At 36.2% G+C, this 16350-nt stretch overlaps 1 protein-coding gene across 1 annotated transcript; it reads right to left on the minus strand.

Moving 5' to 3' along the window:
* Positions 1-1098: 1098 nt before the first annotated feature.
* On the minus strand, positions 1099-16262 carry Vti1a (Vesicle transport through interaction with t-SNAREs 1a). The gene is made up of 5 exons (XM_076189192.1): positions 16118-16262; positions 10103-10161; positions 9649-9790; positions 8151-8368; positions 1099-3092 (listed from the first exon to the last, which is right to left on the minus strand). The coding sequence occupies exons 1-5, from the start codon at positions 16209-16211 to the stop codon at positions 2937-2939; spliced, it is 669 nt and encodes a 222-aa protein (XP_076045307.1). The 5' UTR covers positions 16212-16262; the 3' UTR covers positions 1099-2936.
* Between the last annotated feature and the right edge of the window lie 88 nt (positions 16263-16350).

The following is a 16350-nucleotide window of genomic DNA, read 5'->3' on the forward strand; positions in this document are numbered from 1 at the left end:
ACCTCACAGGACCACCACTTGCAGATACCTGCTATTGGTCCCATATATATACACTATTTGCTGGCATATAAAATGTGGTTAAAAATAAACAAACAATTAAAATCACCCTGTATGTACCCATATTACTGATTGAGAGATTGGGCACACTGCAAAACAACAGGTGGTACACAGCCACTGGAATCATAGGGGGGGTTATCTGTGTTGAGTAGTGGTTCACTGAGCAAAATACTTATTATTTATATTCATAGTAATACATAATGCTGAAAAATTGCTTTGTATGCATGTACTGTATGGGAATTCATTCACATTTAATGCACTGTATTGCTTGCTTTGCACAAGTTTCTTTTATATACATTTTTGCTTTGCATGACCCATATACATGGCATATTTTATTGGGTAGGTTAAAGAATTTAGGCCCACCAACACAATTACATCCATCCATGTAAGTTTACTCATTTTGGCTTGGATGGGAGTGGGTATGTGCCTTAACTGGCTACCTCCCTTATATGGAGTATGAAGCCTATGTGGGATTGAAATCCCATTTAATGCATTATATTTTGGTTCATGGGCAAAATTGTTCTTTTTCCTCAACAAAACTACCTTTGAAATAATTTTCAATAAATATATGATAATACAATATTATTTGCCTCACATTACCAATCTTTTTCTCTCAAAATTTGGTAACATGTATATATATATAGCTCATGATGACAGGCTGAAGACAAATTTCAAAATAAATTACACTCCATAAATTATTAGCAGACACTCTTCACAACTCCATTCTAGAGTCCTGAGTGAAGGTGGGGGAGATTTTTGCAGTATGAAGTTTCATTTGTTGTGCCTTAATGCTGCCTAAAAAGTTGGATTAAATACTCTGATTATTTGTTTAATAAAAGGAGAGTATAAATGAGTTTTTATCATTCTGAAGTTGCACAACAGCACACTAATACACTAATACATGGGAAGTACAGTAAATCTTTTAGTACAATGTGATTGTAAAATATATCTCTTTCTAATTTTGCCTAAAATCTATGACACTATGTTTACATAATTTCTTAGGACCATGTTTATCTAGGTTCAATCCAGCTTGAAAGGAAATTCATTCATACTTTTTATTGTTATTTAGAAACCTGATGGAAGCAGCATACATTCAACTGATATTTCATAGCCATACATGATCAATGTTTGCATCTATTATAATTCCTATCAAAATAACAAATGTATCATTCATTCTTGTACTGAAGTTGAACACCTTTTCTTCTATTATAATAGTAATCATTGCCTTGGGACTCAATGACTAGAAACTTTCAGCTTCATTGTGGTCCATTCCTTGTGCTATCCATGGTTCTCTCCAAGGAGATATATTAGCTTGTTATTAGTGTTGTATTAGTATGGATCAATTTCTAACTCATCATCTGATAAGATGAAGAGGAAGAAAGCAGTCATTGGCTGTCAGCTCTCCTTATATAATGAGGCGGAATTATAGTCAAGGTTGATACAGAGACCAAAAGCCAGCCACTTGGGTTACATCTTCATACAAAGGCAAGTTTATAGATGTGATGTGAAAATGAGTGTCAGGGAGACGATTCTCTCCAACAGGTTCTCATGAGAATACCTTGTGCATGATCCCAGTGTCAGTCCCTCTCCTCTATTATTTTCTTTTACCCAATTTTCACTTAACATACAAATTTGAGATTTTCATTCAATTCCTGAGTAACAAGGAACCACACCCTCTATGAATTGCTCTGATTTTGGTACAATTTTTCACTTTTTTTTTTTTTTCAATTTTCTTAACATTTCACAAATTCTGGATATAAATAAACTATGACCACATGAAAGGAATAATTTCCACCAATAGGACTTTAACTGCAACTGTATTTGCAGCTTGGAAGATTTCTTTGCGCAGTATTAACTTATATTTACTTTGAAATTCATAATTTTTTGGGGGGGAACTGGAGTCAATGCTAGTTATGGAACAAGACAGAAAAAAAATGAAAAATACACTAATAAAGAGAGCAAAACAACAATCACCACAGAACATTTTATCAATCCTCATATGAGATATTTTCACATAAATAATCCTTAACCTATTTAACCTGATTCTGGCTGCAGATTTTGTTCTGGTTAACGCCAGCAGGAGAAGACAAAGGAAAAACAAACACGTCTTGATTATTCACCAACCTTTTCTGGCTAAAGGGCTTTTTTTGTATGTGTGGTGGGCAGTGTGTGTACAATGGGTGGGATGCAGAGATAGCCTGTCATCCAGGAGGAAACAAGATGAGAGGGAGGGAGGGGTGATAGGTAGGGATGAAATGGTTGGGATTAGAATTATGCCTTTTGACTTTGGCTACCTCCCTTGTATGGGGGGGGGGGAAGCCCTTGGTGTGTGTATTTACCTAGTTGTATTCTACGGGAAGGGGAGCTATGCTCGTGGTGTCCCGTTTTCATATCTCGTTTTATCTAAACTATTTTTAAATTCATGTATTGTTTTTGCACACACCACTTTCTCATCTAACTTGTTCCAACTGTCTATTACTCTGTGTGTGTGTGTGTGTGTATGTGCATATATATATATATATATATATATATATATATATATATATATATATATCTACCTAGTTGTATTATACGGGAAGGAAAGCTATTTGTGTGTGTGTGTGGTTTATGTTGCACCAACTGCATTTCCCAGAACAAAATCTATGGAGTGCATCACCAAGATAAAAGGGTAATATTTCATTTCTATATGCTCTCAACAGCTGAATAAGAAATTATGAGAATGTTAAAGAGGGTGTTAGTATGACCCATCTTTAATATATATTATATATATGTATATTTCTTAGCAAATATATAATCTATAAAAATAGGTAAGCTCTGGATTTTTTTGTTGGCTCTAATGATTAACTAGAGCTCAACTTTTCTATGCATCAAGGAATATTTTAATGTCTTGTAGCCATAACATATATGGCTATGATGACAACTATTACAATAAGAGCAACAACAGTATACAGAACGAAACGATTCTGCAAGACTCTCCGCAGCATTGTGTTGAGAACCCGGGAACTTCGATCCAAGTCTGTGTCAGTCTCTTGAAGCTGTCAAAAGCAAGAGGGAAAATCATATATAGTAAAGGTAATAAAATAAATTCTTTACTTCATAAAAAATATCCTTAATTAGAGCTAGACACAATAACTGTATAGGCCTTAAAATGGAACCTAAAAAATTTGTGGCAAATTACAAAGGTTATGTTTGCTAAAACATTAACATATGATTGATGGATGGGTAAAGGCATATATATGCAATAAGGCAATATATGCATTGGCTGGTTCACCCCCTTCATAAGGGGAAAGGCCCTTTTCGTTGAATTGTATTTACCTAGTTGTATTACACGGTAAAGTAGCTATGCTCATAGTGACCCGTATGTGCATATGTGTGTATTTACCTAAATGTAGTTTAAAGGAAAGGAGCAATGCTCATTGGGTCCTATCTCCTATTGTCTAATTTTCTAACATACCTAGACTCAAATTCATGTAGTTCCAACTTAACCTATATCTTTGATTTCCAATAATCATATTTGGATTTGAACTCATGTATATGCAAGATTGTCCAAATTGGAACTACCAACCAGGAACAAAGAAGAGAAAGAGGAGATCTACTGACTATTTACAGAATTATGAAAAGAATGGAAGTCCTAGATAGAGACGATTTATTAAAGTGGAACAAGAGAAAAACCAAGAGGACATGAAATGAAACTCAAAAAGGATAGTTGTAAAAGAGATCTGAAAAAGAACAGTTTCTCACACACAGTGGTGGATATCTGGAATAAATTAGATGAGACAACAGTGTGTGCAAATACTATTCAAGAATTGATGCTGAAAGATACAAAGATGGGTCACTACGAGCATAGCTCCCTTCCTGTATATACAACTAGGTAAATGTGTATTTACCTAGTTGTATTTACCTAGTTGTATTTTACGGGAAGGGGAGCTATGCTCGTGGGGTCCCGTCTTCATTTCTCATTTTATCTAAACAATTTTTAAATTCATGTATTGTTTTTGCACACACCACTTTCTCATCTAACTTGTTCCAACTGTCTATTACTCTGTGTGGAAAGCTGTTCTTTTTCAAATCTCTTCTATAGCTGTCTTTTTTTATTTTCATTCCGTGTCCTCTTGTATTTCTGTCATCCCATTTTATCAGATTCTCTCTATCAGTAATTTCTATGCCTTTCATGATTCTGTAAATAGCTATCAAATCTCCTCTCTCTCTTCTTTGCTCTAGTGTCTGTAGTTCAAGTTTTTGTAGTCTCTCTTCATATGATAGTTTTGAGAGTGTTGGTGCCAGTTTTGTAATTGCTCTTTGTATTCTTTCAAGTTTTTTTATACATTTTTTTGTACTTGGTGACCATATTGTTGCTGCATATTCTAATCTTGGTCTTATCAGGGTGATTAGGATTTTCCTCACCATTTCTTCATCCAGGTATGTAAATGCAACTTTGATTGTTCTTATTAAATTATAAGTTTCTCCAAAAATCTTATTTATATGTTTTTCAGGTGACATATTGTTCATAACAATGACTCCCAGGTCCTTCTCATTTTCTACTTTTTTTATTCCTTCTTCTCCCAAATTATATGATCCTGTTATTCTGTTTTTGCTTTTTCCAAATTCCATTATACTACACTTTTTTGTATTGAACTCCATCTCCCACTTCCTACTCCATTCTTGTACTTTATTTAGATCTCTCTGTAGTGATTCACAATCTTCTTCAGTTTTCACTCTTTTCAGTAGTTTTGCATCGTCTGCAAAGAAGCTCATATAGCTTTCAATTCCTTCATCCATATCATTAATATATATAGCAAACATTATTGGGGCCAGGACTGTTCCCTGCGGGACACCGCTTATTACTTCATTCCATTTTGAGTGCTGGTTTCTTATCACTACTCTCATTTTTCTTTCTTGCAAAAAGTCTTCCATCCAATTTAGTAATTTACCTTGTATTCCTCCTTCAGATTCTAGTTTCTTAAGCAACTTCTTATGTGGTACTTTGTCAAAAGCTTTTTTTAGGTCTAGAAATGCACAATCAGCCCATCCATCTCTTTCTTGTATTATATCTATTAGCCTTGAATAGAAACATATTAAATTGGTGACGCATGATCGTCCTTGTCTGAATCCAAATTGCCTTGGATTTAGTACGTTGTTTTTTTCCAAGTATTTTACCCATCTATTTTTGATAATTCTTTCACAAATTTTTGCTATTGTACTTGTTAGAGAGACTGGTCTATAGTTGGTAGGTTCTTCTTTATTTCCTCCTTTATATATAGGTACTATATTTGCTTTTTTCCAATCTTCTGGAACTTTTCCTTCTTTCAAGGAACTGCTTATTATGCTATGTATTTTGTCTGCCAGTTCATTCCTGCATTCTTTCAGAATCCAGTTTGCTATTTCATCTGGTCCATGTGATTTTCTGACATCAAGATTACTCAATTGTATCAATATTTCATTCTTTGATACTTCTATTTTTTCTATAGGGGGGACTTTCTCTTTCCATTCAATCTCTTCAGGTTGTATGTTCTCCCTTGTAAACACTGATTTAAAATGTTTGTTCATAATTTCCGCCATTTCCATTTCCTCAGTGTATTCAACTCCCCCTTGTCTTAATTTCTCCAAGTCCTGTTTGTTTTTCAGTTTATTGTTTACAAATCTGTAGAATAGTTTTGGTTGATCTTTACATTTTTCTATGACGTCTTTTTCATATTTTCTCTTTTCCTCTCTGCACGCTTGTACATATTCATTTCTATAACTGGTATATATTTTCCATTTTTCAGGTTTTCTGTCTTTTTTCCATCTGGTCCAGGCTTTGTCTCTTTTGTCTTTTAACTCCCTACAACTTTTGTTGTACCAGCATTTTACATATTCTTTTTCTTGTTTTTGTCTTGGGACATACTTTTCCACTCCTTTTTTGTAAATTTTTGTCAAAATATTCCATTTCTTTTCCACTGATGTTTCTTCTTTGTATATTTCTTCCCAGTTTTCTTGTTGAAAGAATTCTCTTATTTTATCAAAGTTTGTTTTTTCATACATCATTCTTCCTTTTCTATATTGTTAATTTCTTTTGATATATTTTTCTTCATTAAGTTCCAGTTCAATCAATATGTGGTCACTTTTACCTATTGGTGTTTTATATTCAATCTTGTCCACTATTCTAGGTTCAGATGTAATTAATAAGTCTAGTCTCGATGGTTCTTCTTCATTTCTATACCTAGTGTTCTCCTGTATCCATTGTGTCATTGTGTGGTCAATAATCATCTCAAGTAGAGCGTTTCCCCATGAGTCGTCTCCACCCTTTACTGTCATTTCTTCCCAGCAGATTTCTTTGCAATTAAAGTCGCCCATCATAACTATTCTTCCTCCATCTTCCATTATTTTATTTAATGTTATCTTTGTGTCCTCTAACATACTTTTATGTTCACTCTCCTCCCATGAGGCTGTTTTTGGAGGCACATAATTTATCACAAATTTTCTGCTCTTCTTATCTCTGTCTTCCACTTCTATCATAATCATCTCTACTGTATTCTTTCCATATATGACACCTTTCACGTTTATATCCTTCTTAGTCAGGAACATAATTCCACCCCCTTGCTTTTTCTCTCTGTTTCTAATCCAATAATTGTATGCATCATGTCCTACACTGTTGGGTGGTAGTGGGCCTTTTAATTTTGTTTCTACAATTCCCATTATGTCCGGTTCTTTTTCCTTCAGATAATCATTCAGCTCATTCAATCCTGTTATTAATCCATCTATATTTGTGTAAGACACTCTTAGTTTTCTGCCACTTCCATTGTGTTCTCTGTTTCCCTTATGTTTATCTTTTGTATGTCGAACTTCCTTAGTTTCATGTTCACTACTCTCCAATAGAATCTCTCTTTCTCTGACTCCGTTCTGTTCTCGTTTTTTGCCTTAGCTTCCAGTCTTTTCTGCTTTTCTTCCTCTCTTTCCTCTTTATTCATTTCTCTTTTTATCCATATCTTTTTGTATTGTTCACTTGTTGCTAGTTTCCCTGTTTTGGATAAGATATTCTCTGCCGTTGTTTGTGACTTGAATTTAATCTTAATTGGTCTGGTCTTGTCTGTGCTATACTTTTCGAGTCTAATTTTCTCTTCGATTTGTTTCATAATTTCTGGTTCATCTTCCTGAACTGATTCTAGTAATTGGCTTACTTTTTCATTTTCCTCTTTGATTCTTGTGGTTCTATCTGTGTTGTGTTTCTCTTCCATTCCTAATATAATTATACATTTCTTCTTGTCTGCTAAATCTCTTACTATATTCTCCTTTTGTCTCATCACTTTAATAACTGAGTCTTCAGTATGTTCTTTCAATTGCTGTTTGACTATGTCAGTGAATGAAACCTTATTTCCTTCTTGGGTTTTCTTCCAATTTTTACTTTCTTTAGCTATTGTCTCTCTGTTTTCTTTACTATTCTTCTTCAATTCCTCATTCTCCACCTTTACATCTCTTAACTGTCTTTTTAGGTCTTCTATTTCATCAGTTAAGTTTTTATTCGCCTTTTCTAGTTCTTCCAATCTTTCAACCCTTTGTAAAATGGTGTTCATATGACCTAACCTACTCTCCAAGTCCTCGATCACCTTATCAACCTTCTTCTCTAGTCTTGTCAGTCGGGGGGGGTTTGTGTCCCCCCCACTCTCTTTAAATCCCTTGAAAATATTCTCATCACTTTCTACTGTATTGTTCCTATCTATACTTCTAATCTTTACATTCTTATTAGACATTCCGTCGTCCTCCAGCTCGTCTTGCGGTCGCTTGTTTACTTTTCGGCGGTCTGTTAGGGCCAAGTCCTCTACTTCCTCATTACCTTCCATTTCCCCAGCAATCCCTCCCCTTCTCCTCTTTCCTTACTTTCCCACTACCCCACGAGCAATTTCCCCCCACCCTGCAAATACAAAAAGGCACTTCTCTTTGCGTTGGGATCCACAATCTGCACTTTTCTTCAGAACGTTCTTCAAGCCGTCCGTTCGTTGAAAGTGTGTGTGTGTGTGTGTATTCTGACACATATGATAAATGCAACTAGGTATGTACATCAAACAACCTTACACAAATTTCACAGTACTGATCAGTAAACTTGATGTGCTATTTACCCGTTGTCTGGCTCTGCTGATTGTTTGGCGCTGACCATTCAAATCATTCAAGATCTGAGCCCCAATCTGTTCTGTCTCTAGCGCAATCCTGTGGCCCTGAGTAAGTCTTGCTGAGGTGTGCTCCAGAGTGTCGCAGTCATCTAAAAGTCGCTGTCTCTGTTCTTCATGGGCACTCTGACCTGCAGACACAGCTTCGAACAAATCTGCTCTTGAAGCCTCTATAAAGAATATTCTCTTGCTTACATTTACTATAACTCATGGAACATAAGTAGACTTAAGTGCTCTTAGCATGAAGAAAAAATAAAATAAAATACTAATAATAATATATATACTAATGGCTTTTTCCCCCTTACAAGGGAGGTAGCCAAAAACAAAGGCATCAAATCCACTCCCACCCATTCCATCCCCACATACTCCACTCCCATTCACCACCCCTCCCTCCTCTTATCTTGGCTCCTCCTGGATGACAGGTCATCCCTCCATCTTCCCCACTGCCCTGGGTCAGTAGCAATGTAGCAAGACACAGCACATCCACAGCAAAGCCACTTCATTTAATCGGTGACCCCCCTCTCCATCTCCTTATGCAGAAAAAGAGAAGATGGGGAGAAATCCCTTTAGGCTGCATCAAAATATCATTCACACACACTCCCTCACCCCCCATCCCCACCCACTCCCTTCCATGCATCATAGCATCATCCATACACAACCATTTTCCACTCACCCCTATCTTGTCTTCTCTCTTCCTTCCTCAACAGACATTCCCTTCTTTCCCAATGCCCCTTTTACCCTGTCCATCTATCTCATCCTTGGTTGCCCCCTAACGTTCACTCCTCCCACTTCTACCTTCCATACCTCTTTTACTAATCTTCCTTCACTCATCCTTTCCATGTGTCCAAACAATCTCAATTGTCTTTCATCAACCATATCTGCTACCTCCTTTTCTACCCTTGCTCTCCTCCTCACTTTGTTTCTCACTCTATCCAACCTTCTAATTCTTACCATCCTTCTCAGACATTTCATCTCAAACACATTTAAACTGTTCTTCTCTGCCTCTCTTAAATTCTATGTCTCTGCCCCATACAGTGCTGTTGGCACAATCATCCCTTCATATAATATCTTTGGATTCATTCCCAAATGCCTATTTCTCTGAACTTTTAATCCCCCAAGACATTTATTTACTTGCTCTCAATATATAATTCGCCTCCACCTCCACTCCTCCTTTTCCATATATATATATCATATATATATATATATATGGAATAATTAAATTATTTCTAGCAAAAAAAAAAAATGCATATTGCACCCTTCACAAATAAAGAACCCCATTTTACATATTCTATGAGAATAAATAAAAAAAATTATTAAGAAAATGATACCTTACACATTTACAGTTGCATACATACACATTTACAGTTGACTAAGAATAAAAATATCTTGCAGATAATTCACTATGCTGCTCACTTACTACATAACCTTCAAGTTTTAAGACCATACAAACCTTCATTAGGTAGACTTTTCTTGGTTCGTTTGTACTCGTCCTCTAGACGATTCAGTTCTACCTCATAACTTTTGACACGAGTGTTGAGTCTTTCCCGTAAAGATGGCTCTGCTTCACGTACTTCAAGCTCCATGCTTTCCAACTGAAAGTCATAAACTTGTCAATCTTAAAATGGATTTGGTGGTTGTAACTTCCTTATGTATATAAAATGACATTTACTCACATAGAAAAATTTAATTTCGGGAGAAATTTACTCACCAACTTTTAAAATGGATTTGGTGGTTGTAACTTCCTTATGTATATAAAATGACATTTACTCATATAGAAAAAATTAATTTCTGGAGAAATTTACTCACCAACTCTTAAAATGGATTTGGTGGTTGTAACTTACTTATGTATATAAAATGACATTTACTCACATAGAAAAATTTAATTTCTGGAGAAATTTACTCACCAACTCTCTTGCTTCCCCCACCAACTTTTCAATATCTCTGATGAACACATGTCTCTCGGCTGTTAAAATATGAAAGACAAAATAACCAAATTTCATTTAATTTAATCTGAATTTTAAGAATATTGTTAAATAATCATGTTCATGAAATAGGTCTGCAAATATAAAGAAAAAACATAGTCTTAGAATTTAAATTGTAAAGAAAAATTCCCATTATATAAAGGATGAGACAGCACACCTTAACAACATACAATTATAAAAGGTTGACCTTAACCTTCTCTTCTCAGTGATCTCTTTCAGGAAATTCTGTTCCATACATTTCAGCTTTGCCTATGGTAGTATTATTTCTCTTTCATATTTAACTTCAAAATAAATAAAATAAAATACTGTGTCTTGCTACATTGCTTCTGACCCAGGGCAGAAGATAGAGATGACTCTTCATCCATGAGGAGCTAAGATGAGAAAGAGGAAAGGGTGGTGGGTGGGAGTGGATACATGACTTTTGACTTGGCTACCTCCCTTACAAGGGGGAAAAACCCTTTGAACATAGACTGAATGATCAAACTTGCTCACACTCCTCATTTCTCTCCCTCCTTTGTTTCTTTCTCCACTTAACCTCCACTCTCAACTTCCACTCCACCAGAGACTGATCCAATACTGTCCCATCTTTTGAAAATGCATTCACATCAAGAATTCTTCCAATCTTCCTTCTAGGCATCACTTACGAGTAATACTCCATTAATGTCACCTCAACTACCTTCCCACCCACCAGCCTGGCCCATATAAATTTACATTTATCTTTCTTCTTAAACACTGTCCGTTACCCTTTAAATACACATCTCCAACTCACCTCTCCCTTTCAGTTTTACTTCACTCAATGCTAACACATCCATCTTTTTTCTTACAAACATACTAATCTCTTCCCTTTTTGTTCTCACCTGTACTACATTCCCATGCATTATACATACATACATATACCAAGGCTTTTTCCCCCTTACAAGGGAGGTAGCCAAAAAGGAAAAGGCATCAAATCATTCCCACCCATTCCATCCCTGAATACATTCCACACCCCTCCACCCTCCCTCTCATCTTAGCACTTCCTGGATGAAGGGTCATCCCTGCACCTTGTCCACTTCCCTGTTGCTGTCAGTTCTCTATGTGTGGAAAAGTGTAAGAAATACAGCTGAAGTTGACAGACATCTTTGGCCCAGTACAGAGACCAGGTGTCAGCCCATCAGGGCTGAACTTCTTGATGAAGATTAGAAGGTTGACAGATTTTGAAAATGGGCAGCTTTGATGCCCCTCTTGCAGAACCATCACAAGCACTTGTCACTGGTCCTTCTATGCACATTCATTGACCCAATGACAATAAAATTTAAAATATCTGGAATTCAGCTTTATGGAATGGTCAAGTAACTGGGCCAATTAGATAAGAAAAAAGTGTGATTTTAATTCTCCTCTTTGATGCCCCTCTTGCAGAACCATCACAAGCACTTGTCACTGGCCCTTCCATGACATTAAAATATAAAATATCTGGAATTCAGCTTTATGGAATGGTCGAGTAACTGGGCCAATTAGATAAGAAAAAAGTGTGATTTTAATTCTCCTCAACTAAATATTAGCATAGGAGGGGTGAGGGAGCCTATCTAGCACCATTTCTTCTTGCACCTGCATCAGAGCAAACTAAAAGTTTAGTAACCTTAGTGACTTAGTCTGAATATACAAGGAACTGTTGGTAATTTATTTTATGGTTTTAGAGCAGCAGGGGTGGAGGAGAAAGTTGTGTTACCAGACAGAAACACTGTGCATATGCACTACAAGAATGCCATATTAGTTGTCAGCCACATAAAATCAGAGAGAAGCTAGTAAAGAATTGAGAGGCTGCATTTGTTTCAGTAGTCAGTGCCAATAGTCTGTTCATAAAGCTGTACCATATAATTTTATGTATTACATATAATCTTTACTATTCATGTTTTATAGTTATATATGGCACAAAGTCAATTACCATTAAAACAAAATATATGTGAAATTCAGGTGCAATATATTAATGTTCTATTATACTTAAACTGACAGGAAGTTTATTATAATATCAGATATAATTCTTGTAAAAAAAAAATACTACGAATATTCAGCAGTATTTTTCCCTGTGCTATCTTGAAAAAATATTGGGTCTTTATATTTCTCTGCATTTTAATTTTCCTCAGGGTAAATATCAAGTAACCATAAAATTGCTCTTTCCAGACTAGGTCCCTAGCAGTCCAGATCTATCAAGGGCTTTTCCCCCCTTATAAGGGAGGTAGCTAAGTCAAAGGGCAATTACTCACTCCCACCCATTCCACTCCTATTCACTACCCTTTCCTCCCTCTCATCTTAGCTCCTCATAAATTAAAGGTCACCCCTGTCTCCTGCCCACTGCCCTGGGTCAGAAGCAATGCAGCAAGACACAGTACATCCACAGCAAGACTGCTTCATTTAATTGGCAACCCTCCCCGCCTCTCCATCCCCTCATGCAGAAAACAGACGAGATGGGGAGAAATCCCTTCGATCTTCATTAAGATAACATTCACACATAACCACTCCCTACTCATCCCTCTTCCCTTCCTTGCATCATGGTATCACCATTGCTGAGATTCTATTCAATTAGTATACTAGTTGGAATCCTCCCATGCAATTATGAAACTTTACTCTAAATTTGTGTGGTCCAAGGGAAAACTGATGATAAATCTCTTACAGCATTGTACTTGTAATTGCTCTAAGAGATTTACCAAACAGCAGTTTAGATAAACACCATAAGAGGACAGAGCCTTTATTAGTATGACAATCTGCTTGTTACAGCTTTATCTAGTACACTTACTTGATAAAGCTGTAACAAGCAAAATACCACACCAATAAAGGCTCTATTCTCACATGATGTAGATTTAAACCTTTCAGCAACTACCAATTTCAAATAACCAGCAATTTGTCAATTCATGGAACTTGCTACCTTCTTCCGTAATCAATGGTGCCAACCTAGAGACATGTACATCTTGACTACACTCTGTCAAACAATTTACATAACTCAATTTTGAATGAATCTCTCATGAGAAATTATATTATTATCTTGCCAGCACATGAAATAATGAACTTTCATATGACACCTTCAACTATATCTACAAATTACAAGTATAATGGACATTTCCTAATATGCAAAGCAAAATAAAAATTCCTATCAATAAATATGGTATGTGCAGTAGTTGGCTTGAAAAAACAAGCACTAAAACAAACTGAGCAATCTGCAACATGGAGCCAACAAGATGAGCTAACTGCTGCACATTGAAAACAGTGCAACAGTGAAAGAGGGGAAAAAAAAAAAAAAAAAAAATGCAGACATAGATATTTAACATGAAATTTAAGTTGTCCAATAGCTTTGTAACAGTTGTTTATTAATGTCACCTGGAGTTGGAGAACACCTGGTCCACAATGTGAAAGCCATTGTCTAACTGACATTGGACAGATGACACCATGCCATCTCAACCATATCCTAGCGGCTTTATTTATTAGTAGATTTGCTTGCATCAAGGTTTTTTGTTGTTTATTTCCGCCAAGAAAATCACATATTATGTTCATGTATTATAATTTACAAAACTAATAATAACTTTTCTAATACTATATCACATAGGTGTGCACAACTAAAATAATACCATATATTTGTATGATACTTGAATAGAACCCAAAAATTCAACAGAATTCTTCCAAGAGAGAAATATTGATGCATGAGACCATTTCACATTCCTAGCAACTTTACATGAGGATATTTTGCAAATGATAAACAGGATACATTTATACAAAATATTGTATATCAATTACATGATACGTCTGAAAGCTTGAAGTTAATCCATCTAATATTGGCACAGCTGAGATGGATCTCACACCAAGGTGGCCAGTCAGAACGTCCCACTGTCAAAACATCCCACTTGGCCACTTGGGTATACCAAAATGCCCTACTACCAAAATGTCCCACCTAAAAATGTTCCATGCCAAGTCAAGGCATTTGATGGTGTCATTGGTCGATTGGAACTTGGAGGAATTGTCTGTATAATTCCTCCAACATTGGAACATGCCACATGGAGATTGGAGGTATAATATACCTCCATGATTGAAATGGAATCCTTTATATATGTGATTTTCATGTAATTTCTCTTTGGTCAAATTACATGAAAATCACATATTTTAAAGAAAATAGTTGAAATAATTAAACTATATGCAATCTATTACACTAATAACACAATAGTAAGAAACTTAATAGAGTATAGTTTGATCCATACCACCAGTGATCATAGATGGCGGGTTGGACGGTATTCGTAGCTGTGGTCGGTAATATGGCAGAGGATAAAAACATAACTTCTCTTTGATCAAATTACATGAAAATCACACATTTTAAAGAAAATATGTCAAATAATGCAGCCATAAAAAAATTAGCATATGGTTGCATTATTTGACCTATTTACTTACTTACTTAGTTTACTTAGTGAAGTTCTGAGGTCGATCCTCACAGCCGTAGTGGACTACCGCTGCTGCCAGTCCTGTTGTCCTTCCTCGCGAGGGTCAGTTGGTCTGGTAGTGTGTTTTGAGAGAACCTACTGATGGCAGTGTAGCCTGGCACTGGAGGCTCGTCTGGCACCTTCCGCAGGAACCTCTCCAGTGCATGTTTGAAGCTGTCCACCGAGCATTTAGTTTTCTCTCTCACCTCTTTTGGGAGGGCGTTGAAGATTTTTGGACCCTCATGGCCTAGGCTGGTTGCCAGTAGGGTCTTAATCCTTACCGGGTCTCTTGATGGGAGAGTTTGTCTCTCACATTTGTGCCCATGCCTTATACTGTGGTATGGCTTGATTGTAGAGGGCGTGGGGTCCGGAACAAGTCCCTCAAGGATTTTCCATGTGTAAATGGCCCTGTATCTTTCTCTCCTCCTCTGTTGAGAGTATAGGCCTAGTGCTCCCAGGCGATCCCAATAGTTGAGATCTTGCATCACTTTGATGTGCTGTGTGATTTTTATGTAATTTAATCAAAGAGAAGTTGCGTTTTTATCCTCTGCAAAATTATCGACCACAGCTACGATTCATCCAGCCCACCATCTATGATCACTGGTGGTATGGATCAAACTACACTCTATTAAATTTCTTACTATTGTGTTATTAGTGATTTTCATGTAATTTGACCAAAGAGAAATTACATGAAAATCACACATAAAGGATTCTGTTCCAATCATGGAGGTATATTTAATATTATACCTCCAATCTCCATATGGCATGTTCCAATCTTGGAGGAATTATACTGACAATTCCTCCAAGTTACAATCAACCAATGACACCATGACCATCAAATGCCTTGACTGGGCATGGGATGTTTTTAGGTAGGATGTTTTGGTAGTGGGGCATTTTGGTATACCCAAGTGGGACATTTTGGTATACCCAAGTGGGACATTTTGACTGAAGGCCAAGTGGGACATTTTGACTGAAGGCCAAGTGAGACATTTTGACAGTGGGAAGTTCTGACTGGCATCCCACACCAAGGCCCCCTAAGAGACATTGTATGATTGTTGACATTCACATTGCAGCCTCTATACCTAATCATAGCGAATAAATTCTGCTTGGTAAGGTTGCATGTATATTGTATAGTAAGAAATGCATGAATTTTTTTTTTTGTATGTTGCAATGTTTGTGGTTGTATATGATAATATGTAACGTTATATATACCATAAATGATAAAATCAGTAGCATGATGTTTTAAAGAATATTTATGGCAACCACATGCCACAAATAAATATGGAAGTGGGCAGATCACTGGTGAACCCGTGAATTTTATTGTCTTCATTTTCTTTAACCTGAGTAAATTATTACCGTTAATATTTATTTGCGAGCAAATATTACCCTTGGGCTTGTGTCAACCAACTCTAAATACATCTCATTAACCTTGTCTTTGGAAACGCATCCTTTAAAAATATTAAGACTCAGGGAGCTATGCCTTAAAACTCTTACTAACCTCCATCTTTTGTTCCTAAAAGGCACGTCTTAGAAGTTATTTCTGCAGTTACAGTTGCAAAGTGTTGCTCGAATTCCGGTAATAAGTCAGCCATGTTTATTTACATGTCCATTGACTGAACTTATGACAGAAGAACACTTTTTCAGCACTTTATATAATTGTCTCAAACTAAAATGAAAATTATCTGCATGATTAGAATTAAATAATTAATAGAATATAAATTAAATAGACTT

The sequence above is a fragment of the Oratosquilla oratoria genome, chromosome 8 (genome assembly GCF_046742065.1).
Source record: "Oratosquilla oratoria isolate Oo_2021 chromosome 8, ASM4674206v1, whole genome shotgun sequence".
NCBI lineage: Eukaryota > Metazoa > Arthropoda > Malacostraca > Stomatopoda > Squillidae > Oratosquilla > Oratosquilla oratoria.

Excerpts from the sequence above, each read along its gene's own strand:
- Vti1a (XM_076189192.1), bottom strand. The coding sequence starts at position 16,211 with ATGGCTGACTTATTACCGGAATTCGAGCAACACTTTGCAACTGTAACT. Across the intron at positions 10,162-16,117 it reads TTTAGGAACAAAAGATGGAG|CCGAGAGACATGTGTTCATC; the intron begins GTTAGTAAGAGT and ends ATATTTTAACAG. Across the intron at positions 3,093-8,150 it reads TCAGCAGAGCCAGACAACGG|CTTCAAGAGACTGACACAGA; the intron begins GTAAATAGCACA and ends TGCTTTTGACAG.